Source organism: Mesoplodon densirostris, chromosome 10, assembly GCF_025265405.1.
Source record: "Mesoplodon densirostris isolate mMesDen1 chromosome 10, mMesDen1 primary haplotype, whole genome shotgun sequence".
Lineage (NCBI taxonomy): Eukaryota > Metazoa > Chordata > Mammalia > Artiodactyla > Ziphiidae > Mesoplodon > Mesoplodon densirostris.
This window is the reverse complement of record NC_082670.1, coordinates 91,189,166-91,216,996: the sequence shown is the minus strand read 5'-3', so window position 1 is coordinate 91,216,996 and position 27,831 is coordinate 91,189,166. Positions and strand designations below refer to the sequence as shown.

Below are 27,831 nucleotides of genomic sequence, written 5' to 3'. Positions count from 1 at the left end.
TATTGGAGTATAATTGCTTTACAATGGTGTGTTAGTTTCTGCTTTATAACAAAGTGAATCAGTTATACATATACATATATCCCCATATCTCTTCCCTCTTGCGTCTCCCTCCCTATCCCACCCTCCCTATCCCACCCCTCTAGGTGGTCACAAAGCACCGAGGACAGCAGTGGATTTTGACTCTGTGTCTCTCACCCGCTAAGGGTGCCTCTGTTGTGGGGCGGTGTGCTCCAGCCAGGTGGAATTGTGGGTCTGCAGCCCTACCTTTACCAGCAGCTCTGATTGACTTTTGTGGTAGAAACTTCTGTATTGCTCTTTTTAATGTGAAACCCACCTCCTTTTCAGCTTCATCACCTGTGTCTCCCCAGCTCCGTTATACCTCTCAGCCTGCCCATTCTCTCTGGCAACAACAGCAAACGCCTGGCCCTTCTGCTGGGTAAACCATGGACTTGCCAGCCTCTGAGATTTGTCTTGTGAAGTTCCTTCTGCTTGGGTCGCTCTCCTCCCCTTTGTCTGCCTAAAAAGCTGCCACACATCCTTCGAGGCCTTCTTGAGTTGCCACCTCTGTAATTGTCCTTCAGAACACTTGGCCCAGTCGTGATTAAGTCCACCTCCTTTGTGGTCCTGCCGCATTTTTATAGCCTGTATTTGTATTAAGGATCGTTAATTCCTCCTCCGTCCCTCGCTCGTGACCACGAGACACAGAACTGCCTCGTGTCTGCTCCCGAGTGCGCCTTAGTGTGCAGAGTAGGTACCTAGCGAGTATTCGTGCTCTTGTGTTTTGAATCGCAAAGGTGGGCCCTCACTACATCGCCCACCGACCCCACTCCATCAAGACGTAGCTCCGCCCAGTCAGCGTTAAAAAATACAGGTTCCCGTCCCTGCCCCAGACCTGCTCCATCAGACCTCTGGGGTAGAATGTGCATTTGTAACAAATGCCTCAGGTGCCGAAACTTCACAGTTACTGCTCTGCTTGTTGATGAGATTACCTGAACCTATTAGTCGCCAGTCACTGTTGTAGGTGCTGAGAGTGCAAAGATGACAACATGGGCCTGGGCCTCCCAGGAGGTTACACACTATCTGCTTCAGTGGCATCAGGGAAGAGTTCAGCCAGGTACTGAAATCTAGAGGGACCCGCCTTCCAGGGTGGAGTACGTTCAAGTGTGTTCCAATGGTGTCTCCATAAGAACACGTCTCATGGAGCCGGGGTGGGACCAGGCTTGACAGAGGGGATCTGCAAATCATCCTTGTTCATCCCAGAGCGGCCTACTGGGTCTAGGTGAGGACAGGGGCCTGCATGGAAGGCCGTAGGTGACAGGGAGAAAGTGGCTGGAGTTTTGACTTTTCCTATCCTTTTTCTCCATTCTCGCCTTTCTGAACCCACAAGCTCTCTTAATGGCCAGGATTTTATTTTCTGTAAGAGGCAAAGGGGTTCTGGGTACTTCAGGCAAGGAAAGGCCCTGACCTAGGGGATCACAGCCTGTCCAGCTGTGGGTCAGTAGCTGCTTCCTACAGACAGGCCTAAAGGCCCTAAACATCCTCACTCAGAAAGCTTACTAGTCCTTACCTGGTACTAGCTTCTGGAAAATATGTTTTCCTGCTTTCAGACTTACAGATGCCATTTCCTTGTTTCCAAGCCTAAGCCAGCTGGCAAGACGTCAGTGACCTGGCCCTTCTTAGTTCCGTCGTCAGCTCCGGAACACTGTTACACCTCTCTTTCACCCAGCCTCCATGTACTAAAGGATTAATTAGATATCGAGATGAAAAGAGGCCCAGTTGCTACCGGCAAGGAGCTCATAGGCCAGGAGTGACAATAGACAAGAGAAGGGAAAAAAAATCAAAATCAAATAAACCTGCAAAAATACAGCATTTAGATAGTTTCAATAGATGCACTATTAAATGTTATTAATAGGCCCTGGCCCGTTTTTGCAGGTGACCCTTTCTCAAACAGGAAGCTGGTGTAGCCACAAGCCACAGATCTATTTAAAAGTGATTAAAATGAAATCATCTTTAATGGAGTGAATGATATACAAGGGACCTCCTTCAAGTATCTGGGCTTGTGCAGATTTTCTTTCTGGCAGCTGAGCCTGATGTTAGTCAATTCAACAAGACGACGGGCTTTTAGGAGACATATCCCTGGCTTTCAAATTTTCCCCGTTTAGGTTATTCTCTTGGCTGAAATGAACTGATCTCTCATATAAGGTGAAGTCATCATTCGTTTTTTCACCAAACGTTTATTGTGTGCATGTGCCCGGGGCGTGTCTATCCATAACTTGGCTATCCTGTAACATGTGTAAAGTTTTAAACATTTTTTTCACTTTAACCTATTAATGTTCACAGCTGTTTACTTCAGTGCACTGGGCACTGGACTGGAGCTGTACATAATTATCCACAGAATACTCACGATACTGAAGTAGGCTGTAGCAGCAACATTTTACACATGAGACAGCTGAGGCGCGGACAGGTACCTTGCCTGAGGTCACACAGCTAACGTAGAACAGAAACGGGGTTTGGAGTAAAGACTGTGACCCCGAGCACCGGCATCCCTCACCCCACTGAACACTGCTTCCCTGTGCCTATGAACAGCGGATGGGACACAGTTCTCCCATATTTCATATCCTCAAATATGGGAGCTGGGCAGGACTCGAGAGGTCATCTGGACCTGCCACTGAATTTCTCAAATAAGGAAACTAGGGGCCAGTGTCACAGGAGATAATTAAGCCAAGGACTCCCTGCTTTAAAATTGACAGAGAAAAAGAAGAGAGCCCCACCTAAGACCCATGTTTAAGGGCCTTTATAGGATTGTCCTTCACATTTAATGATGACCCCGTCTTAATCACCTCTTTGGGCGATGAAAAAAATGCATCTGTGAAAATGATGATTTTTTTACATTTTTCTCATGATGCTGTCTATATTCCATTAGCTCTTATTTCCCATTTCTTATGGTGATTTGCTTTACATGATATAAATCAACAAACCTCAAACTTTAATGTATAGACAAATTACCTGGGATTCAGCTGGTGTCAGGTGCGGCCTGGAGACTCCGCAGCTCTAACAAGCTCCCGGGTAATGCTGCTGGTTGATGGACTATAAGTGGCAGAGATGTGGGCAGGGTTTGGGGAAACCTTTTCAGCTTCTTTCCTTTGTAGGAAGCATCTCCAGAAATCCAGGTCCCTGGTAAGTGGTGCTGTGGTCTGCTAAGAGCTAGCCAAGGAATGGTTAAGATAATTTCTGAGGTACTGACAAAGGCATCTGTGAATTTTATTCCTGAGCTCAGCCTGCAGCAACCAGGTGGGGTTTAATGGAGAAGGCACGTTTGGACTGCTGCAAAGTCAGGGTTCAGGGTTGCAAGGTGCAAAAGAGCTGAGAATGTATTTGGTGCCGCGTTGTGTTCACAGCACCAAGCAGGGTAGGGGTCCTGCTGGAAGTGATTAGTTCAGGCTCTTGACAAAGAGCCAGGTTGCCAGGGACCCTTGGTTCAAGTACCAACTCTCCTATTAGCCAACTGTGAGCCTTTGGGCAAGTCGCCACCCTCAGACTTAGTTTGCTTATCTGCAGAGTGGGGTTGCAACCGTTATTTACCTCACGGTGTTTAATTAGTGATGCATGCATGTAGCACACGACGTATGGTCTTTTCACCTACTGGGAGCACAGTAAGTATCTCTTGAATAAGAGAGAGGATAAAAATGCTTTGAAGCATCTCAGACTCAAATTGAGCTAAATGAGTTCTGTCTTGGGAAGATTCTCAGGAACTTGCTTTAATGAATGGATAAAGATGATTTGCAAATAACACATTGAATTATTGCATGTAAATGGTGGTTATGTGCCTGGAAACCATTTACGTTGAATAGTTGGTCCAACTTATTGAACTTCCTGCCTTCTCCTAATTCCCCAAGTGAAAAGGGATTTTAACCAGTTTTACGTAGAGAATCTTAAGATGCATTTGCTCTAATTCCGTGATTAAGTTGAAGACACACAGGGGCAATATAAAGCTGGACTTGGGGATTTTGTAACATTAAGAGTTCCCCTGACAACTTACACTAATCATCTACTTGGCAGACCTCGGAGGATCCCTTCCCACTCCTGCCTTAACCATAACAGCTTCCGGATTCGCCAGGTCCAAGTGGAAGCAGCTCCTGGAAGCTGTGGCCTTAAGCCCAGAGAGACTGGCACCGGGTGGGCTTTCTTTCCTGAGGATGGACCCAGGAGTTTCTCAGCTCGGTGTCACTCTCACAGGCTTCTTGGGATTTTTGCCCTCGGTCCCACAGAGTAGAAAATGTGCTCGGTGTCTCTTAGTTGTGACGGCTTCCCCCTCTGTTCCTCTCCTCTTGCTGCTGCCGCTGGGGACAACAGCCACTGTCGCCTGTTAGATGCCAGTTGCTGTGTCAATACTTTACGCGCCTTAGCTCTTGCAGTCTAAGTAGCAGTGTAAGTAGGTGTAGAGACCACTCAGAAAGGGGGAGCGAGGGTCAGGGGAGTCAGGCTTGTCACACAGCGGGTGGCTGGCGGAGCTGGAACTCAGTTCTGTCGATTTCAAAGACCATCCTCTCAAGCCCTCTGCTTTCCTGCCTTCCTGCCACAGCCCAGCTTGGCTTTTGTTTGGTAAGTTATCTTCCTCTCATGTCCAGCCTCAGAAAATGATGACCTGTAAATGCGTTCTTCCCGAATTGTGTTCCTTGTATCACGTTTTGGGGTATCATCATTGCCAAGGGTTCTGGTGGACTCTAACCCTGTCCTGCGTCTGTGCTTCTCCCCCCCGGCCCCTGCCTCCCAGCAGTGTGGCTAAATGGGTGGTGGTGGAGGAGAGAGTGAGTGGCAAGGGCAGTGGGTGGGCCCAAGGATGGAGTAGTAACCTAAGAAGGGCTGAGAGGGGGATTTGGCGGAAGATGTGCCATCTGTGACCACCCGTGCTCACAGTGACTGCTTGGTGTTTTACTGAGAAGCGTCCTCATCCAACAGGAAGATCGTGGGCATCAGTGCCAGAGAGACCAGGGAAAGGACCCAGATCTGCTCCTCAAAAACAGGCTCACTGAGTTTGTTTCCTAGTCTGTAAATGGAGATAATGATACCAACCTGGCAAGCTGGCTGTAAGGATTAGAGATCTATATGCAAACCCCTCTCATATAGTACGTGCTCAGTAAAAGGAAGCCATTGTTATATTACTATCATTAAATCAGAGGGGAAACTCCTAGTGGAACAACTCAAACTCCTTAACCTGATCCATCCCGGAGGCGTTTCTTGTTCCACTGCTGTGTTCTCAGCTCCAGCTGTGTACTGTGAGAGGGTGGCATAGTATTCAAAGAACGTGAAAGTAGGTCCTGATTCCTTGCCTCTGCGATTGTCCACAGCTTTGGCCATACAGCCTTCCAGGAATGGACACGTTCAACGTTATATTACTGGTATATTCCTCCCTCAACTTCCTCTCACACTTCCTGTCTCCCAGGCCAACAAAGAGGAGCCTAAACATTGTTTCTTTGCCTTCCGGAATGTGGGAAATTCAGAGAGGCAGGGGCGCCGGTTCTAGAGCATACACGTCCTGAGGACGAGGGCTTCGTCTCCAATGAGCACTGCCATCTCCTCGTCAGCTAAAAGAGGTGCGCAGTGAATCCCTGGTGGGTAAATAGACTACAGGTCTTCTTAGGCTGTTTGTTGCACGTATACGGCAGGGTTTCTCAGCACGGTCTCTTGCCATTTTGGACCTGATCACCCTCTGTTGCGGGTGCCCTCCTGTCCAGCCCTGGCTTCTGCCCGCTCGATGCCAGCAGCAGCCCTCAGGTGGCGATCACCGGAAACGTCTCTGGATATTGCCAGATGTCTTCTCCTCAGAGGCCCCATCACCTCTACCTAGATGAGCACCCTTGGTCTGCAGAGAGAGGGTTTGGTTAGGGTTCTGTTGAGAGGTTTGGGTTTGTAACATGAAGGAAGTCAAAAGATTTTTCTAAAGATGTGAGAATGTACTGTATGTATGATACCAGTAAAAAAAAAAAAAAAAAGTCTCTTTCATTGAAATCCACTACACACACTTCCCTTCCAGTTGCTGCAACTACCTGTTAGAGGCACAGGGAAGAGAGGGTTGCCGGCTGCCTGCTGCCAGGGCTGCAGCTTTGCCAGCAGCTGCCCGCACTGCTACTTTAAGAAACAGTAACTGTAGATGGTACAGCTTCCAGTTCAACTTTGAATCAGCAAGTCCAGTACAGACTGACCTGTTTACAAGGCAGATCACGTACAAACCTCGGCTTGTTTTGCCTTTTGACATTGATTTTGTGGATATGGCCCAGTTCTGTTTGCTGAAGATGGCTGAGGTTCAGATTTGGCTTGCAGGAGAATGGCTTTCCTTGCGCTGGCCAAGCCAGCCAACCATTCACTTCTGTCAGAAGTGCCGACAACATGTTTCTTATTTTGACACCTGGATATTCATAAAACTGTCCAGCATCTGGAAGGAACCTTGAAAATTAGAGAATCCAACCTCCTTCATTAAGAAATTAGGCAACTCATGGCACAGGGAGATCACCTCGGTGCTTGCGACCACCTAGAGGGGTGGGCTAAGGAGGGTGGGAGGGAGATGCAAGAGGGAGGAGATATGGGGATATATGTATATGTATAGCTGATTCACTTTGTTACGCAGCAGAAACTAACACAACACTGTAAAGCAATTGTACTCCAATAAAGATGTTAAAAAAAAAAGAAATTAGGCAAGTCATTTTCCATAGAAGCTGACACATTTCCTTTCAAACACCAATACATCAGCATCCTAAGATGTTAAGCAGAATAGAGCTATTGTTGAGTGTGATCCTGTTGGTTTTAGTGAGGACCTTCTCTACCTTGATCTGATGGAAAGACTATTCGAAGAACATAACGTGAACACAATCTTGTATTAAAAGTAGGATTCAGCAAAAACGGCAGCCTTGATGAGAACACACCAAGAGTCAATTATAAAACTCCATTAAAAAATGTAAGTGTGTAGGGGCTTCCCTGGTGGTGCAGTGGTTGAGAACGCACCTGCCAACGCAGGGGACACGGGTTCGAGCCCTGGTCTGGGAAGATCCCACATGCCGCGGAGCGACTAAGCCCGTGCGTCACATCTACTAAGCCTGCGCTCTAGAGCTCGCGAGCCACAACTACTGAACCCGCATGCCTAGAGCCTGCGCTCTGCAACAAGAGAAGCCACTCTGCAGCAAGAGAAGCCACCGCAATGAGAAGCCCACACACTGCAACGAAGAGTAGCCCCCCGCTCGCCGCAACTAGAGAAAGCCTGCGCGCAGCAACGAAGACCCAACACAGCCAAAAATAAATGAATAAATGAATAAATAAATTTATTTTTTTAAAAAAGTAAGTTTGTATATGGCTTGACTGGACAGTTTAGCAGTGAGGGGTAAAGAGCAGGAAGTCTCAGGTCACCTGTATGCAAATCAGGTTTTTGTGGCCTGAGGCCACACCTTATCAAACCTCTGTAGGCACTGGGCTGCTCAGCTGTAAAATGGTAAGAAGTAATAATGACATCTGAATACGCAGGCTTCCGAGGATTCAGTGCTGTGATGAAGGTGCCTTGCTGAGCACACAAGCAAGAATTCAGTCCATGCACATCAGCCCCTGGCATTGCTGTCCTACGAAGCGCTGCCTTCTTGTTTCATGCTAGAACCCTTCTTGGACTCTGGAGACTATAGAGGTTTCTTCAGAAACCTAGAGCAGTGAAACTGAACAGACCTAAATGACTTCGTATAATTGTCTCCTGCACTAGAATATGAGTAAAAGACCAGAACGTGGAGACAGAGGCATTTAAAAAGAGGCATATAAAGCAAAGGTTTATCAGTGATATTTTTTTCTGGGTGAAATGGTGGTATTCTCATGTTGTATTTGCTTAAATTGACATCATGTTGTATGAGGTGAACACTCAAATTATACTCATGCTAAACCATCATAAATTGAATGGTAGCTTTAAAAATTAGTAAAAATTCGGGCTTCCCTGGTGGCGCAGTGGTTGAGAGTCCGCCTGCTGATGCAGGGGACGCAGGTTCGTGCCCCGGTCTGGGAGGATCCCACATGCCGCGGAGCGGCTGGGCCCGTGAGCCATGGCCGCTGGGCCTGCGCGTCCGGAGCCTGTGCCCCGCAACGGGAGAGGCCACGGCAGTGAGAGGCCCGCGTACCGCAAAAAAAAAAAAAAAAAAAAAAAAAAAGAAAAAAAGTAAAAATTCAAAATACACAGTTTTAAAAATGAAAAAAATGCAACGGACATTTCCTACCTTTGGATCCTTATACCACCCCCTCCCCCAACCCCATTAGGGAAAGAACCCTGTCTATATTCTGCTATATGCTTTGGGCAGCCAGGGGTATATCTTCTGGGCATATTTGGTGGAAAAGTCAGCTAAACTCTTCAAAGGAAGAAAAGTCAGTATTAGAATAAGTGCCAGTAGATTTTCATATAAAGGCAATAGACTGTTCATGTGAAAACCTACTCAGAAAAGGTTAAGGTTTGGGTTTCTTTTTTTTAGTTTTTTCCCCCAATCCTTTTGTAATTCAAACCCCCCAAACAACATAAAACCTGTATCAAGTAGCAAATTAGTATTTATCTAAGTCAATACTGTGGTACCCCGGGCAGTCCGGATAGAGCAGCAGATGCATCATGGGTCAGCCGCCACCCTCGCAGGTGCTGATCCAGCGCCTCACTTTTCACCACGTTCTGCAGCGCAGCTATTTGAGGCTTCGGGTCTGACGGCAGAATGCAGTCATGGTGGTTATCGTGGATTTGCGTTTGTCACACAGCGTCCGGCACGCTCACAATAACTAGAAAAGAGCTGTAAACCTGGTGCTTTGGGGAAGATTGATTTATCAGACTCCACCTGCTCAGCAGGGTCCCTTGTTTGCCTCCACACTAGTCCGTAATTATGCTTCCTTGTGACCTCCGGGCTAGAGGGCGGTATTCAGAAATGCGTTTTTTATATCAGGTTCAACACCCAGGTCCATAATTCCGGGACTGTAGCCTGCAGAGCTCTGCCCCTGGTGCCTGATGCTTGCCCCACACCTGGGCCTAGCCCTCTGCTCTGCCATGCCCTCCACCTCTGAGCTGGCTCAGTTTTGCACACATCTCTTGCCAGGAAGTTCACCATCTTGAGGTCCCCTGGGGAATGTGTCTCGGAGGGTCAGTGGCTGGTAAAGAGCTTTCCTTTTACAGAGTCCAGACCCGGGTGGGTCAGCTGTGGGCTGGTGCTTGCCCCTCACCGCCAGCCTCTTACTTCTTATAGCCAGACATGGGGCTGTCAAGCATTACTGGAGTTTTTCAACCTTAGGCCTGATGTAGCTGGACCCAACATTCCTGAGCAAGACCTGCTAATTCAGTACAGGGAGAAAGGAAGGGTAGCAAGGGTGGAGAGGCTTCACTTCTGCAGATGGATGACACCACGTCCTGTTACCCCCAAACCCAGGACATGGTGCTGGGTGAAGCCCGTCTCAGTGGATGGCTCTTGTGCTGAATAAGCTGGTAGGATGTTGCCATCTAGTGGAACATATGGCAAACTAAAGATTAATGTACTCTGACCGCAGAGTTCAGCAGAGCTAATTAAATCAGCCAGAGAAAATAACTGAAAGTATTTTCTACAGGCAGCTGTTTTGGAAACACGTGCAAATTCAAGTGAGGCGAAGGGTGACTTTTAGTAATCATGTTTTCTTAAAGTTGGCAAAAGGTCACCCAAGAGTTCATGAATATTTACCACCAAGGAACTAACAAATTTTTCAAACATATAACCAGGTCAAGACCCTGCATTCATTGTCATCTATACAACAGGCCCAGTTTCCTATCCAGAGTCCTAGGCCAAAAAGGCTTGGTTATCACATGGTTATTTTTGTATTTTTTAAATTGTGATTTTAAGGTTTCCAATGTCTTTCTTACGTTTCCAGTTTCCCTGTTAAACTTCCACAGGATAGATATGCTTATTTTTAGGAGACGCGAGCACCTGACTTGACAAAGTAGGAGTTTCACACTTTAAATTCTAACTAGCATCCCAGAAGTGTCTGCTTCTGTGGTTTCAGACCTGATTTGTGTGAAGACCTGCAGACTTACATGACATCGTGGAATGTTTCATTAACACTGAAACATTTTCCTTGTTTCTTTGCTCTTTTGCTTCTGTTTGCTTAGATCCCTCCCTGGTGCCACAGCCGCTGAGTGTGCATCGAATCTGAAGAAAATCTACACAGTACAAACGGTACAGGTAAGATCAAGAAACCTGCTGTTCGTGGGACAGTTAATCATCCAACCTGAGACCTGTGCTGTGCTGGCAGCGCCCACCCGGGGCTGGGCCCTGACCTCAGCTCTCATGTCCACTCTGGCAGAGCAGCCCTCAGCCGCATCTACCCCAGAGGCCAGCTGAGCACATGCCCGAGTGGCCTGCTCCGCTCTTGGTGACGTGTGGAGGCTTATCGTCTCCCAGACCCTCGTGACTCTGGTGTGGTTTTGACGCTATCACTCTGTGCCCTCATTTAGGCACCAGCTTAGCCGCTCCCACTCTGGGCTCTGTTTACCATCGGTGAGAGGCCCTGGCACCCACCTGCAAGCTTACTGAAGGTCACAGGGCAGGATAGTGTTGAGCCTGAAAGTGGAAGGTCTCGGACCCGTGTCCTACTCCACGTCCAAATTCCATCATCCTAAACTGGGCAGGCATCAGCCCTTTAATTTGTGTAAGACTGGTGTGATGGTGGCACCTGCCTCCATGGGTGGGTATGAGGACTGAAAGAGATGATGTCTTTTTCAGGCTTAGCAGGAGACCTGATACATGGTAGGTTGTCAGCCAATGTAAGCTCTTAGATCTCTTAGTTCTTTCTCTACCCAACTCTTAGGATGAACATTAAAAAAAAAAAAAAAACACAAAAAAACAACCTGGTTTATTTAGTTGATCACATTACTGTTTTCTTCCAAAGCAAATTCTATCAAGTTTCTCCCCCTCCTCTAGTTTAATACATTGTTGTACACACGATAAGCCTGTTAAGGCTGCTTCATACTTGCATTGACTGTGTGTCCTGAATTTTCTAGAAGGGCCAGTTTTAAATTGTGTGTTCTGCCCTTAAATCTTTTAATGTCTTAGAAATTCCAATAGATCGGCGTCTCTTCGGCGACCTCTCACTTGCACAGGAGTTGTGCCGAGATCTTTTTCCAGACACTTCTCCCAGTGTCTCCCAGACACTTCTTCTCTGGTTCAGGAAATTTAGGACTCACGGTTAGGCAGCCCCAGGAATCTGATTGTAAAGTGCCTCGTGTGACCACAGAGGGCCCTAAGCTGGGTGTAAAGACGCAGTCCCTACCACAGGCTGTCTCTGAACTATTTGAGAAAATGACCTAAGCGTGTGGAGAGCAGAACAACAGTGCTGTTGTAAATAAGCATTCAGTGCCAGGTACAAGCAGTGTCACAAGACTGCACGTGGGCCACCGTCCAGAGGGACAGATGCTCTCAGAGTCCAGGAAGGGGTCCCCTTCACTTCTCCCCGTGGTGACATTATGGACCTTGTTACCTCTTCCCAGCACCGCTGTGTAAACCTCAGAGCACTTGATTCCAAAGCCTGTCCTCATGTAGAAGTTCTTAGAGCCCACTGATTTTTTTGTTTTTTTGAGGTCCTCGTTAGACTTTTGCCACGCTGTTGTGACATTGGATCCACATCACAGCTGTGCCTGGGTTTCCAGGAAGACATTGGTAAAGTTACACCGAGGGATTGGTTTGTTTCCCTGACCCTGTGTGATGACAACAGAGCACTGGTTGAGCCTTGGTATCTGGCAGCAAGTGACATAGGGTCTTCAAGGGCCAATTTAAAGTACCCAGGCTGGCACATACTAGGAAATACCTTCTTAAGAACTTCACTGGGATATAATTTTTTCAGTAAACGCAGGTTTCTTAAGTGTAGAAGTTTGATAAATTTTGACAAAGATATGCAAACATGTAACTATCACCCGGATCAAGATTAAAAAAATTCCATCCTGTCAGGAGGTTTTTCTTCATCCCCTTTTCCTACCATCCTTCTTTTCTGGAAGCAACCACTATTCACATTGCTGTCACCATGCATTGGTTTTGTCTTTTACTGAACCTCATATAAATGGAGTAGTATATTGTGCCTGGTTCCTTTCACTCCATACATACTGAAGGATCACATGAGTGAATGAGAAATTAATAAATGAACCACTTTCCTGTCACAGCAGACTGCTCACATAACGATCTGTTAAGCTGTAGCCACACATTCTCAACGGCGGCAAAAATTGATTCTTGGTGTGGCCAAAAAAATGATGCTGTTTGTACGTAGAAAGCACAGATAGGCATACGGTACATACATAGATATATAGTCTCTTGGTGGTATTAAAGTTTCACAAGAAAGTGATGAGGAAAAGGGTTCCCTCAACTTAGGGGGATGATAATGAAACACTGCCCCAGGGGGTCAGGAAGTTCTGTCGTATCTCCGATGTGCCTGTCCTCGTTTCTTCATCTGTAAAACAGATAGTAGCAGTTCCTCCTCCCTAGGGTTGAGTGAGGGTTAAATGAGATTGCGTAGCTCTTAGTAGTGCTTGGTACTTAGTAAGCCCTCAGCTGTTGGCAGCTTTTACAGAAGGTCGGATTCTACGCTTCAGCTTCATTGGCTGCCCGGGGAGGATGTGGGCCTGGGTGTAGGGGGGTCACAATGCCTGGGTTGGTGTCTCACATCTGCTACTTAGTAGCTCAGGCAAGTTGCTTAACTTCTCTGTATCTGTTTGCTCATCTCTAAGATGGGAGTAATTGTGATACCAAGTGCATCAGGAGGTTGTGAGAATGAAATGGCACAAGGACGTAAAAAGCACCTACTAAGTGCTGGATAATAACAATGAATTCGTCTGCCGTTATTTGCCTACTTCTATTGGAACACCTTCTTGTACATTCCTCAGTCATGTTTTAAATCACAAAACTGTGTACCGCTCCTTCTAGATGATTTATTTCAAGCAGTTATTCCCCAGATTATACCACTGCGAATACCTCTACTTATGAAAATGTGTTTAACTTGTCGATGAGTTTGGGGATTTCAGGCTGTGTCCTTAATATCTGTGAATAGTCCTTAGTATCTGAGAACTAGCCTGGGTGCTGAATTTAAAGTCATTTGAGGATACACTTCTGCCCCACTGTCTTTTTATTTTGTGGTTACATGTTGATTCTTGAACTCTTGCTCTGTCAGCACTAAAAACTTACATCCCTAATCGTGTCTGTTTTTCCCTCGTTTGTGTTTAGATGCAGTGCCGTTATCATGTGGTATTGATGATTGCTTTCCATAAGGACATATTGAATAATATGTCTTTTTGTACTTTGAAGCCCTCAGCAAATCAGAGATGCTGATGGGGGTGGCAGAGGAATTGTTATCCCCGTTTATTAGCTAGAGGGGCTGAGGCTGGGAGGTAAGTGGCCCGAAAAGTGGTAGAAACAGCCAGTCACGCTGTGCTCTGGGACCAGAACGCCCTCCTTTTCTAGGTCCATCCTCTTGCTTTTGGTCCACCCTGACTGAGGAGTGAGGGAGGCCTGTGTCTCCAGCTGGCCCACCGACCCCTGCTGAGGACAGTCTCATCACAGCCACCAGTAATGCCCTCTGGTTGGAGTTCAATTTATTCCCTACTTACCTGCCTTTCTTGGAAAATTCCATGTTTCATCTAGATGTGTTTTCCAGGCACTTACTGATTCCTTTTACTCTTTTGTAAACCTTTCCAAATTTTCCACATTTCTTCTGTGTTTTTATGTCCTAAATGCATGCAGCGCGGAATAGAGCACAGCTTCTGAACAAGCCCGATTTTACCTGTGGCAGAAGGGAGTTACTGGCCAGGTAACGATTTGCAGGGGAGTGCTCCCTTGCTACCCCAAGACCAAAATTCCAGCCCTGAAAACTCATTCCTGTGTAGCATTCTAACCCACCTCAGGTATCACGTTCAAGGTTTCGCCGCACTGTGTCCTGTTGCTCTATGTCCTACACAGTGATCCCGTAAATTGACCAACTTTTTACTTAAATTTACGGAAAACAGAAGCTTCATATTTCTTCTGAAAATGGATATCTAGCATCATTTATCATAAACAGAAGGTCTTCAGAGAAATATAGATACAATCTCTTAAAATGAAGAGAATCTTCCTTCTATACCTGTGTATGGCCGGTGATATCAAGGCATCATCCCTTATCAGAAGGTTGTGGAGCTGCTGTGCTCTTGCAGGTCATTAAGGTAGGACAGCAGATTGCTTTGCAAATCCTTGGGAAAGGAGGGCTGTCCCTTTTGGGAGGAGAGGTTTTCTAGGTCAGGACCGAGAATGGAGAATGACCTGCAGTGAACCATTTGGGTGAAGGGACGGGGTCGAGGGAAGAAAGAGACAAACTCCCTCCTGCAAAAAGAGAGGGAAAGCCCTGCAGGCAGGTCTACTTCATAGTTCTGTTTAGTGAAGCTTAGTATCGAGAATAACAGGATTATGTAGCTGTCATTTAATTTATTCACGGGGTCCGTGATGGGATCAACATTATAGTCACAGCCCAGTTGTGCAGAAACAGAACCGAAGTCAAAGTACCTGGATCCTCTGCTGGCATGTTGGCAGTAGAAGCCACTGTGCAGGTGGGGTGGGATATTAAATCTTGTCAAGTGAAAGTGATTCAGTCACTTCAGATGTACAACTTGGTCTCAAGGGGGATCAGAATATGCCACCCCAAAAATGTCACTTTAACTTAAGAATTACTTTGAACTGAAGGCAGTTGAAAAACAGCAGACCCAGGAGGAGCTCTCCGACCTCCTCTATCAGCCTGAAATCAGGGCATAAATTACCCTTTTAAAGGTGACATAAATTTACATTTGTAAAGGTATCCCTTTTTCTTACCACTTGAGTCTGCATAACACACCTACTAAGCAAATGTATGTACCCTGTATTTCCTCAGCACAGTCACACGATATTCCACCTCTAGGGGCCCCAGACCCCCTTTCCTTTGTCTGGTCACTCTCCACAATTTATCATCCTTTGTTAAAATGGTGTATAAGCTTCTGAGTCCAATCACGTCTTTGGGTTTTCACCAAAGTGAAAGCCCTGTGCACTGAAAAATGTTAACATCAGTAAACATATACTATGGGCCTTGCCCAGGAAGCCGAATACACACTGCTCTGCTGTTTCCCCCACCTTTTCTCCTGTTGTCTCAACGTGTGAACCCCACTTATCTCCCTAACTCAGACTTTTGTTTTTCATTCATTGACTTAACTGCGTGGTGAGAAATTGCCCACTCCCCTATCAGTCCTCCAATCTTTGGTTCTCACTTTAAGTCAAGCCCTTTGGAATGCAAAGCAAAACCCATTTCTCTCTCCACTACCTGTCTGTCCCAGGTCAGAAACACTTTGCTTTCAGCCTGTTGTACCTGCTGTGAATTAAAAGACATCCCTTAAGCTCTTCAGTTGCCTTTCTTCTGGACTCTGCCCTTCCCATAAACCACTGATTTACTTGATGGGCTACGAGCCCCAGCCAATTTGAAATACCTAAGGAATGAAAATGTTTGTTTAAAATTTCAAAAATACTTTCAAAGATTTATATGCTATGACCTGCGGAAGAAATTCTGGATTTGTTGGGTTTTTTGGAGGTGTATTTGCTGGATGCTTTTCTTTTCTTTCTTTATTACTATTATTTTTTAACACCATGTTGTCTGTCACCACACGGCATCTTTTCTTCTCAAGTATTTTCAAGTATATTCTTTTTTTTTTCCTTCAGAACATTTAGTAAAAAAATGAGGAAATTTGCCAGTTTTCCTGGTAATGATTGATTATCTATTTGGCAAAGGACTGTTGGGAGGAGCATAATTGCTTCAGTCAGGACTAGTAGGCTGGGGATTTGTTAAGCAGACACCATTGTCTAGTGAATCTAACCATACCTGGGACTCACCACAGCGCCCTGCCCTCCTTGGTGTCCACACATGTTGACTGAATAAGTGATGCCTGACTTCCCTCCCTCTCCTCGGGTTGTCATTAAGGCTTTTGAAAAAAAACACTTCATTATTATTAATAAACATTATGCTTAGTTTTACTGCAATCTACTGTTTGCAGACCACTTAGAATTAATTATAACTCTTAAGGGCTTTTGAAATCTATTTGCAAGGTTCTATCTATAGTAAAATTTGGATGATTTAACAAACATAAAAGTATGTTACAGAGAATATGACCAAGAATTATCAAGTTTCCAGTGAAACAGCACTTTGGCTTCCGCAGGGGAGGAAGAAGGTCTAAGGAGCTGTGTGATGCCGGGTTCCTTCCTTCAGCTCTTTTGCCATCATACATGCTTGACGAGTATTCTACACCCTGCGTGAGGTTTGCAATATGGAAACAGACCGACTTAGTGCCACGGACTTTAATGGGGGTCTTTTCAATGAGGTCACCGCATATTTCACTCTCATTTTGTGTTCATGCAGAAACATGCAAATATGCACTTGAATAAGTACATTAGGTCAGGGTGAAGTCTCTCACTGTATCTTCTTGGGCTGTAATCTCCTCCTCTCACATTTGCCAAGACTCACAAAATCAGTTGTCTGTGTTTTCAAGAGAAGCTTCTAAAGCTGCACACTGTAGCACGATCCTTAGTGTGATTTTCTCACCTTTGGAACGGGAGAAGCATTTTGTTGTGTTTTCCAAGGTGCTTCAAACCCTGGGTGAAAAGTTAGGATTTGAGAACTTTGGCAAGGGTGTGAGGGCAGGTGCTCTGGCCTGGTATGCCTTTTAGGAGACTTGAAGTTTGCTGGCACCAAAGTCCTCTTGGTGGAAGCAGGGATGTATATTCTAGCATAAGTGTGTCCATAAATTCTGCACAGGTCATTGCCACACCATTGCAGAAGTCCTAGGCTAGATAGAGCTAAGGCAGTGGCATAGTCAGTGTGATGAAGGGCACGTGCTGGTGGGAAGACATCTTCAACAGGTGACCCTCACTCTGTGACCTCGTCCATGACCTCATGACCTGGTCCATGGCTTCTAGGACTGGAGAAAGATGTGCCTAAAATATGTAGTAGTATCTGCAGAGGAAATAGCTTAGTGGTTAAGGGTACAGGTTTTGGAATCCAACTGCCTGGCCTCAAATTCCAGCTCTGCCTATTCACACCCACACCACAGGCTATAACTGAAATATTGGAGTAATTTTATTATTTGCACTGATAGCAAACCATTTATAAGGTGGGTATCTCCACAAAGACAGATGTCTGAGGATCTACTGTTACTACAGAGCTATTTTCAGTTACTTCCTACATTAGTACCATTTTAGTATAAGGGACCCAAGGTATTCTTTTTGTTTGTTTATTTTTTTGTTTTTTCCTAGCATTAAAAAATTTTTTTTCTCATCATATTCTTTTTTTAAATAACTTTTATTGGAGTATAGTTGATTTACAATGTGTTAGTTTCAGGTGTACAGCAAAGTGAATCAGTTATACATATATCCACTTTTTTTTTTATATCCACTTTTTTTTTTTAAGATTCTTTTCCCATGTAGGCCATTACAGAGTATTGAGTAGAGTTCCCTGTGCTATACGGCAGGTTCTTATAAGTTATTCTTAATAAATCTACTGTCAGGTGTTTTGGGGGTTTTTTTGCCTTTAGTTTTATCTTATCATTCCCTGTTGCTGGCCTTGCAGTTAATTTGGCTTCAGTTTTTATACAGCGTGGGCTCAAACAACCCATAAGGATTATCATTCAACATCGATAAAATTTCATTCCACCTTATGCTGCTCCATTCATGATGCCCTTGGATTCATGTTTCTGATTGTTCTATTGCTTGTTCTGTTCTCCTCAGATCCACTAGGAGACCCAGACAACCACCCTTGACTTACTTCACCACGCAGAGTGATATTTTTCATTTGTATAGTAATTCTATGCATAGAGTTCGTAGCATAGAGATTCTTGGTACCATTCCAAACAAACTGGGAAGGGTTTTCTTCTTTGTAAGCTCACTTCTTGTCCTAATCCTGATGGTCATACCAAACAGTGATGCTTGGGAGGAATAGTCTGTGTGCCTCAGTTTCCTTATCTATAAAACAAGAATAATAATTGTACCTCCTAATTGTAATAATTAGGTTGTCATTAAGATAAATTACATAAACATGTAAAAGTCAGAGACCAAATTCTGGCCCTATTACTGTTGCTGCTGTTACTCTCATTGTTACTATTACTCTATTATTTTTATGTAATCTGTTTCTGACTATCAGCCACCCTGTGTCTTAGTTCCAGCTGTTATAACAGAACACCATAGACTGGGTGGCTTCAACAACAAACATTGATTCCTCACAGTTCTGCAGGCTGGAAGTTTAAGGTCAGGGTGCCAGAATGGTCAGGTCCTGGTGAAGGCAATCTTCCTGGGCTTATAGACAGATAGGCATCTTTTCATTATATCTACACATGGTGGAGAGAGAGGGCTAACTCTCTTTCTTATTGGGACACTAATCCCATCATGGGGGGGTTCCATCCTTATGGCCTAATTATGCCCAAAGACCCCCACCTCCTAATTCCATCCTATTGAGGGCTTGGGTTTCACTCTATGAGTTTGGAGAACACACAGTCATGGAATTCCTAACACTGTGTATCTTGGGCAACTTGTGGCTTTGGCAGCTGATCTATTCCCTTTTCCTCCTGGGAGAGGAAAGGAGGGGGTGCAGAACACACGAGGTGATTCCTCTTTGCCTCCTCTGTACCCCATCCCCCAATCCAAAGTGTAACAGCCTCCTTCTAGGCTTAGAAAGAAGCCAGAGTCTGTGTCACAAGGAAATATGGTTCAGTACACATACTCAGCACTACAGGCTTTATTAGATGCCATATACCTGTCAGAAAAATCATTAGCAAGATCCTTACCCTGTTTTATGTGGAGACACATTGCATAGGAATGTTTGCTAAACCATAGCTTCCTGAAGCATACAACTTAGCCTGCCTTCAGAAAAGAAAAGAACATTCTTTAATGTTATGTTACGTTTTCTAGCAGAAAATTAGAATACTGAGAAAAATCTAGTTTGAATGGATAGGACTTAATGAGAATCTGATTTTTTTTTTCTTTAATGCATTCATTTTATGAGCTCACGGCACAGTAAGTCAATACTGGGTGTATTAAACAAAGTGTGTTTCTTTTAAAGATATTCTGGAGTGTGTACAATAATATTCCTCCTGTGACTAGCCTGCCCTTGAGATGTAGTTATCATTTAATGAGAGGAGAGAGGCGGCCACTTTGGTAAGTGTCTTCTGTATAGTTTGAGGTTAAGGTGGGAGGGAAATGGTTGTGAACTGAATAAAATAACTTCATGCCAAATTGGAATGCTAAAGTAATTTTCTCCTGGTGGTGTTGCAGAGTCATTTTAGCCATGATTTAATGTTGAAATAGACCCCTTCCCTCTACCCCTTAACCCTTGTGCTCCAGAGTGACGCACAGGTGTCTCAGCATCTGCCCATGGAGGACCCCATTGCAGTCTCACAATACGTAGGTCCACATTAGCTCGCTCAAGGTGCCCTGCAGGTCTTTGTATCGGGGTGTGGCATCATTTGGGTTTGTTCTTGCACTTGTTCAATAATGACCTGGACAGTGGAGTGAAAAAGCTTATAGGCTGGAGGGGAGATGAGGGAACAGATGTGGTACCCACATCTGTTATATGAACAAAGGTCATATAACCTCAGACATACCTCATGTGGACCACATAGAAAGTGTATGATACTGATCATGGCCCAGGGTCGAGGAGAGGGTGTCTTCTTTAATAGCTGGAGTAGCGTTGAGGGTGGAGGACAGTAAGCCAGTTTGCCTAGGTTGGAGTCCCCGTTAGTAGTAAATCCTTGCATCATGTCCCTCAACTGATCTAAGCCATTTACTCATTAATAAAATGGGAATATACCTTAGCTCTTTGGTAGCAAATGGCAGAAACGTAAACTGAGCCCCCCCCAAAAAGAGGAATCTTTTGGCTTCTGTAACTAAACAGTCTACCGGTAGGGCTGATTTCGGGCAGATCTGGGTGTTCAATTCTTATTAGGAATCTGACACTCTCCGTCAGACTTGCTTTGCTTTGCTCTGCCTTGGTTTAATTTTCAGGCAGGTTCTCCCATTTGTGGTGACAAAATGGCTTTTATAAGCTCCAGTCTTAAGCCCTACAAATTTGTCAATGTCAGCATTGACCAGCTCCAGTAAAATGCCAGGGCAGGCTCTCATCGGCCCAGCGTGGGTTGCCTTTCCATCCCTGGCCAATCATAAAGACTAGGAAGCAAACCTGGGTCATAAGCCCACCTTTAAAGCTAGGATATGGAATCAGCCATATCAGAAAGGGTCTGGCATAAAAGTAGGGGACAAGTAGCTCCTTAAAGGGAAATTGGGGTGCTCTTGCCAGAAGAGGGAGCAGTTACTACACAGGGAAACAGCAGATGTCCTCTACCGGGACTGAATCCCCTATTAGGCTTATGACACAAGATTGAAATGCAAATCAAATGAGGCGATGTCAAGAGCATGACATTGAAATGTAAAGGCCTTCACACGTGTGAAGCACTTGTATTAGTTTGTCCACCCCGGGTGGTCTAGGGAACCTCTGTCCTCACCACCTCCTTGAGGATGAGAACCTGGTGTCCCATCACCTTCCCTACCCTTTTGGCCACTGAATCCCACCTTCTTCCCTCCCCATCTCCATCCCCTCCCTTTTTCTTTCATCTGCTTCTGTTTCCAGTAAAACGAACCGAGGAGAGTTTATTGCAGAATGCTCCATTGTTTTTTGTTTTTAATGTCATCCATTGTTAAACTAGGTGTATGTAGAGCTACTTAATCCATGAGTGTAACTGTGAACATTGGTCTTTGATCCAGGGAAGAGGAGAGTAATGCAAAGGGTGGCGTATGGAAGATGAAAGTTCCCAAGGACAGCACGGTAGGTTTCTTCTCATGCTTTTCTAGAAGCTAAGTTCGGGGTTGTTGACTGCTTATGATGAACCTCTTGTGCGTTCTAGACAGTCCGCCTGGTAGACTCAGAACGGGACTGGGGGTGAGAAGTTCTGTTCTGACCTTGGTGGTTTTCTGCCTTACACTGTCACCTTGAAAATATATTGTGAGTCTCTGTAGAAATGGTGTAATAGTGTGACTGTATCATAGAGTTCTGAACAGCTACATGCCTATAAACTTTACAGAAAAGCTGATTAGGGCCGTCATGTCCTCCACAGCCATGACCGACATGTGGAAGTGGGTCTACGTAGTGAGAAGCAGGATCCCTCCCAGCAAAGGCTCGTCCCTTCCCCACTGGGGCGACAAGCACTTCTGAGAATGACCCTGGCACAGAGAGTGGGGACGTGTGGGAGGCCTTGCATCTCACCGCTCTTTGGGGTTTCATGCGAGGCCGTGTCCAGTCTCCCTCTGTGGTTGATGAAACCCTGGTTGATGGCACGGCCTGCTCGGGCGCTGGTTGGTGGTGGTCAAGCCTCAGAAACCTGGGTTTCCCAGGAGTGGGCTCTAATGCATTGTACTGACTGAAAAGAGCCTTCAAATCTATTCTTAAGCCACCTTTGAAAATGGATGAAAGGACACATGCTCCCCAGTCTCACCTTTTCATGGTTTCTTTCATGTGGCTGAGCTCAAAGGATTGAAACATCTCCAGGGACCCATAGGCTTGACCTTGCATTGTTTCCCCATGAGCACAAAGCTAAAGATATGTCCCAGTTTGTTTGTTAAAGGTGCAAACTATCGTTAAGATGCATAGCTACGAGATTTGGCTAGTATTGGGCATATATAATTTTTAAAACGTCAGGGGAGCAAACAAAAAACCAAGCAAGGCCTGTGAAGCTCTTCCTGCCCCCCTAAAAGGAGAGAAAGTTGTTTTGAATTTCCACAAGAACACGTTTTCCTTGCCATGTTCTTTATGTACTTGCAGTAGACAGTGACTTCTGGTAGAAACAATCATGATGTCAGCGTTGGACGAAAGGTGGCTGAAAGACAAGTCTGTCCCCCCTCCTTGTCAGCTCACTTGACCACGTTCAGTCGCAAATAATAACGCTTTCACATCTGCACAAGTGTCCTCACCCCAAGCAGCTCAGCCCTCTCTTTGTTGCTGACCAGTGGGAATCCGGTGGGTTAACCTCCTCTGAATTCACAGCAGGAGAGGGAACGTCCCCTTCCCCTAACTTCCTCTCAACACTGTCATCTTCGTTCCTTATAGTGTAAGAGACTGCAGACGAGACAGATAAAAAACAGAAGGGGTGGTTTCTAGGTGGGAGACAGGTAGGCCAGACGGAGGGTCTAGGAAAGAGAAAAGAAAACCCTCCTTGAGAGTGAAAAGCCATGACGGTTAACTGCTGTGGTCTTGGTTAAAAATTCAGTGAGGCTGCTTTCAGCTCATTAGAACATGATAATACCTACTCTCATTATAGTTAATGTATTAGTGGGCGCCTGGTCCAGAGCAAACACGTAGCTGTTTATGGAATGGATCTTAAATCTCCAGTGCTGTTGTTGCAATCACGGTACTGAGCCCATCGAATGCAACATTTGTTGACTAATTTCACGGTCACAACAGCCCTGGGAGGTCGGTCCTATTATTATTCCCTGTTCGCTGAAGGAAACTGATGCTCGGAGAGGCTAATAAGCCTGCGCAGGGTACAGCTCTAAGCCGACTGTCAGGAATCAGACCCGGTTCTGGTGGAGTTCAGGGCCTGCGAACCAAGACAAGGAAGAGATACGGAACCAAGAACTTTTCAAGGAGGAGTAACTGGAAAGAGCTGGGAGACCTCCAGTTACCTGTGCGTGGATGCTGGCTGTTGATTGGACAGCATTAGGGGATCTTCAGCCAGAAGAGACTCAAGGTTTTCTCATAGGGAAGAGGTGGACTAGAGCGTGCACTAACTCTTCCAGGGAAATGCACGTGTGCGCACGCACGCGCACACACACACACACACACACACACCACAGTTCAGTCACTTAGCAGAAACAAAATGCCTTGAAGTGAATGGAAATCTGCAAGTATCTGGTATTCAGTAAAGCAGGAATTTCCTTAAGTGTTCTTCACTTGTGTAACCTTCGAAGTACCTTATAAACTGCAGGAAAAGCAGGAAAGGGTTTTGAAGAGAAGGATGGTCCTAATAGCATTCACTTATAACCAGCTTATACATTTTGAATCAGTGAGAGGTAAAGAAATTGGAAAAGTGTAGGTCATTTGAATGCATTTTTCCCACGTTGCTCTCAGCTTCATCAGAGGTGGCACTAGAGATTAGCTTTGTGGCTTCGGACCCCCCACAGTTTTGTGGACACAGAGTTTGTGACTTGGGATCCCTTGTATCTCTCTGTGCAAAGCGATGTGTAAAACAATACAAACATATGCCACCACGTGGGTGTTTACGCCTGTGATTCAGCGATGTCTGCGGGCTCCAGATACGGGCGTGGAAAGGGCATGAGAGGTTAAAGAAAATGTGACTTGGGTAGCTCCTGAAGATAATTGTTTAAAAATATGTATGTGTTCCTTTTCTTTGGTTTTCTTTTGTTTTGCTTTCTGTTCTTTTCCCACACCAGTCTACAGTTTGGAAAGAGTTGTTGTTAGCGACTATCGGGGAACAGTTCACAGACTGTGCCGTTGCAGGTAATGAGACCCTCAGCTCTGGCCGTCCCCACTCGCGCGTGCTTGGCTTGTGCTTGTTCCTTGCTGAGCTTTGTTTCTGTGTGTTTGCCTTTTTTACATATTTTGGAGTCGCTTATTTTGTAACTATGAAGTTACTTAGCTTTTTCCCATGTGATCGTGGCGTTTTCACGTTACATGTGTATGTGCATATGTATATCTACATGTGTGTATTACGTGGATATACATATGTGTATATGCCTATATATTTTTTGCACTTATAGCTCATCTTCATAGTATCCATGACCATCTGTCTAAAATAAATAGGCAGAAAAAAAGGAAAACTTTTTTTTTTAACTGAAGTATAATTGACATACAGCCTTATATTTGTTCCAGAAGAGAATGAAATTTGACATTGGGCTCCTAACACCACGGGTGGTGGGTTTCCTTCATCAGTTCCAATTCTTCCAGAAGAGCCCCATGCCTTTGTTGTCACCTGAAGTTTGTAGTTAGGTCGGCACAGTCCTTTCTGCCCCTCTCAATTACTCGCCCCTTCCTCCTGTCCCTCTCTTGGTCCCTTCTACTCAAAGTGAGAGATAAAGGGGAGGTGGGGATGAATCACCATTAGTGCCTGTGACCCGACAATTGGGGCTAAAATGTAAAGTCTTCAGGACTTTACTTTGAAGACTTTACTTGAAGACTCACTCAGCTTTCAAATACTGAGTGAGTTTCTGAGAGCCCTGTGAATACATTTTTATTTTGCTTTTTTCGTTTGTTTGTTTAATTAAAGTATAGCTGATGTACAAAACCCATAAGTTACAGGTACACAACATAAAGAGTCACAATTTTCAAAGTTATACTCCATCTGTAGTCATTACAAAATATTGACTCTATTCCCCAAGCTGCACGACACATCCCCGTAGCTTATTTTATACCTAATAGTTTGTACCTGTTAATCCCTTACCCCATTTTTATTTTGCTTTGTTTTTGTCATGAAACCACTGAAAGAGGAAAATTGAATTGCTAGTTTAAAGTTTTGTTTTCTTCTTGGGTAGTTCCTTCTGAATGCTTCTGAGGTAACATTTAGAATAACATTTTTCCTGTTCAGCTTTCAGCTTTAATTTTTTTTAAACTATTTGGTATTGATTAATTTGCCCTCAGGCTTCTTAACTGGTTCTGTCTTTGGGAACCCTTGTGGGCCTAGCTGGTGCCAAGCAGGTTTCAGATTTACCTCACTAACAGTTTCAATCATTCTACTTTTGTTTTCTTTAATTCTTACACCTCTTTTTATTCACTGAAGACAGAAACTGGGTTAAAATGAAATTGTCTTAAAAGTACAGGTTCTTTCTGTTTAAATAGGGCATAGGTAGCAACTTTACAATATGTAGTCAAAAATGCATCTTCGGTATAATTATAAACAAGTAAATCCCTGGGAGAGGAAGTTTTCTGTATGAATTATTCCTGTTTCCAGAACCAGGGAAAATAGTCTAAGTAATAATAAATAGGCAGGATTGAGCAAAGAAGACCTATTGTTCCGTGGTTGACTTTGGAACGAGAGCACCATTAAGTATTAACTGTTCACTCTTAATTAACCCAGCTCCACCACTACAGCAGGTCAGCTCATCTCTCTGGTCCTCACTTCCCCCATCTTCACACAGTGGCTCCTCCTAGCTCTGACATCTTGTGCTGCCAGTACCCTAAAATAATCAGCGTTTTTGCTGGTTGATTCTGCTTATGAATATTACACGTTTGCTGATGGATCTCCTTTTGCATATGGGCTGCAGCCTTTTTACCATGCCCTTTCTGAAAGTGCTGTGCTAGGAGGTTACACGTAGGTACCAAAAGCCAGGCAAGACTGAAATATTGACAGTTCAGCATTTTCAGCGCCCGTAAAGCTATAGTACCCTCTGACCAACAGTGTAGAAATGGGCAAAACAAAAAGACTGGAAAATGCTGCTCTTTTCCTGAAAGGCTGAGCTAGTGTCTTCATGACTGTTCTTGAAAGTGGTAAATGCCAAAGCTTCCCTCTTCACTTGATGATTTTTTTGTTCACATAGAATTTAACATTGAGCTCTAGCAAATATACTTTGAAGATAAATGAGAAAACAACAAACATGTACCTAAGACACATTTCTTGATGGGATAATAAGTTTCTGTGGATAGCCATGATCAGGTACTGTTTACTCCTTTGGAAATTTTTGTTTAAATGTGACATGTATACAGAAAAGGATACAAACTATGATGTGTGTACCTTGATAAATATTCTCAAAGTAAACAGATCCCTGTAACTGGCACCCAGATCAAGGAACAGAATGTTACTGGCCTCCAGAATCTCTCCACACCCTCCCTTCCCCCAGAGGTGGCCACAAGCCCAACTTCTGACACCTTCGACTGATTTTGTCTGCTTTCAAACACTTCTATACATGGAATTATTTAGTGTCACGTCATACACATTTAGCCAGAGTCAAATTTATTTATAAAGGGAAGAAGGGAGAGAGGGGAAAAGGGAATGAAGGAGAGAAGGGAAGGACGGAGGAAAGAAAGGAATTATTTTACCGAAGATGAACTCCTTTAGTAATTGGACAGGTCCTCATTTAAATTGTATCTAAATGCTGGAACATTTTAACCTCCAGAAGACACACGGAAAAACTGATAGCAGAAATACTGAGATGTACAGATTTATAGTAAATAAGGAAAATTAGGCAAAACATATTAACTAAAGCAAAATTTCCTAACTTTGATAATGCTCATCTTTCACATTTCACTCGTTGATGCTGAGTGTGCAAGGGCAGCGGGGTGACCCTACTTCAGTAACATGCTGCAAACATGTATACCAGGAGTCAAGTCTTCACTCCTGTCATTTTACTGCAAATTACTGCACACAACGTGGCTCCATAGGACAGTACACAATCCTACTTATCCAGCCACCATTCTCGAATGCCTACAGAGCAGCCCCAAATCCAGAATTTAGTTAAAAAAAAAAAAAAAAAAAGACCTACATTAATCAACGTAGATAAATGCTTTCCTGCCCATTTGCCGAAGCGCTCTAATGACATGGCCACACTTAGAAGATACTTACTTTATACACAGGGCTAACAGATGGTCATTCTCTAGCCCACAGTGAAAATGCCCAAACCAGAAGGGGGATGGCTAGGGAGAAAGAAGCAGGCAAGAGCAGGGATGATTAATAGGAAAGGAGCAGACAAGCAAAACCACGGAAAACAGAATGAGCAACTCGGAACACACAGTCTGGGTCCAGTTAGTGTTGGGGCCAAGAGCACTAACCACCCCGAGATCTCTGAATGGTTGGCAGGAAGTCGGGAGGAATACTTGCTGTTCTTAACAAAGACAGCCAAGCATCGAGGAAAAGTTCATGTGAGTTCAGTTGGCTTTCAGAGGGCCGATCATTATGCAACTTGAAAAAGTCTCATCAAAACAGAGTAGGAAATAGTCCAAAGCTTCGGTAACATGTTAAGAAGGGTAAGTTACTTGTCTGGAAAATTTGTTTGGCCGGGACACTCTGTTTACCTAAGTCGCCGGATAAATGTGATGTGACTGCTACAGCTTTTGCCCACTAACTTGCTTTTGTCCAACGATTCCCCTTAGAAACAATATTTATCACGGGTTCTCTCGTGCCACCTTGTCTTGATCATCTTCTCTACAGCTTACAGATAAAATGATAAGTGCTAAAAAACCGGCTCCAGCGGACTTGAAATTATCACTCATTTCTTTCTTCCCCCTTTCTTCCACTCAGATGACGAAGTAATAGGAGTTAGTGTCAGTGTCCGGGACCGGGAAGATGTCGTCCAAGTCTGGAATGTAAATGCCGCTGTAGTGGGGGAAGCCACCGTTTTAGAAAAGATCTATGAACTCCTGCCCCACATATCTTTTAAAGCCGTATTTTATAAACGTAAGTGCTTCATTTCCAGTTACTACTTTCTAGCTTATTCTATCATACTTTTAAAGACAGAAACCGTGTTGCTAATGAGGTGCAGGGGGAATCTCTTGAAATTCTATAATCCACTAAATAATTCAATAAAATACATTTTAAGGGTGTTTAAAGAAAACTTTAGCCTCAGAAATTGAGGTGAGATTTCGGTTGTCTCCTAAACACACGGATCAGAAAAGGAGATACTTACTGTTTTTGTTATTTCAAAAATTCAAAGCTGATCTCAGACTTGTCATTCTCAGAAAAAATTACCTTCTATTCGAAGCAACAATAACAAAAAAAGTTATTATATGAGCCGGCAGGTAGATTTTCAATCACCCCTTCATAAACAGGGATTTATAATGTGTAACATCTGTATCTGTGGA

General features: G+C 44.5%; 1 protein-coding gene across 2 annotated transcripts in view; it reads left to right on the top strand.

Moving 5' to 3' along the window:
• EIF4E3 (eukaryotic translation initiation factor 4E family member 3) overlaps positions 1 to 27,831 on the top strand; it is a 38,225-nt gene that overhangs the window by 4,639 nt on the left and 5,755 nt on the right. For both annotated transcript variants that reach the window (XM_060109885.1, XM_060109886.1), the window contains exons 2-6: positions 10,130 to 10,202; positions 19,096 to 19,190; positions 20,793 to 20,853; positions 23,475 to 23,541; positions 27,272 to 27,427. In XM_060109885.1, coding sequence (XP_059965868.1) covers positions 10,130 to 10,202; positions 19,096 to 19,190; positions 20,793 to 20,853; positions 23,475 to 23,541; positions 27,272 to 27,427 — 452 coding nt within the window. The remainder of the gene's footprint in view (positions 1 to 10,129; positions 10,203 to 19,095; positions 19,191 to 20,792; positions 20,854 to 23,474; positions 23,542 to 27,271; positions 27,428 to 27,831) is intronic.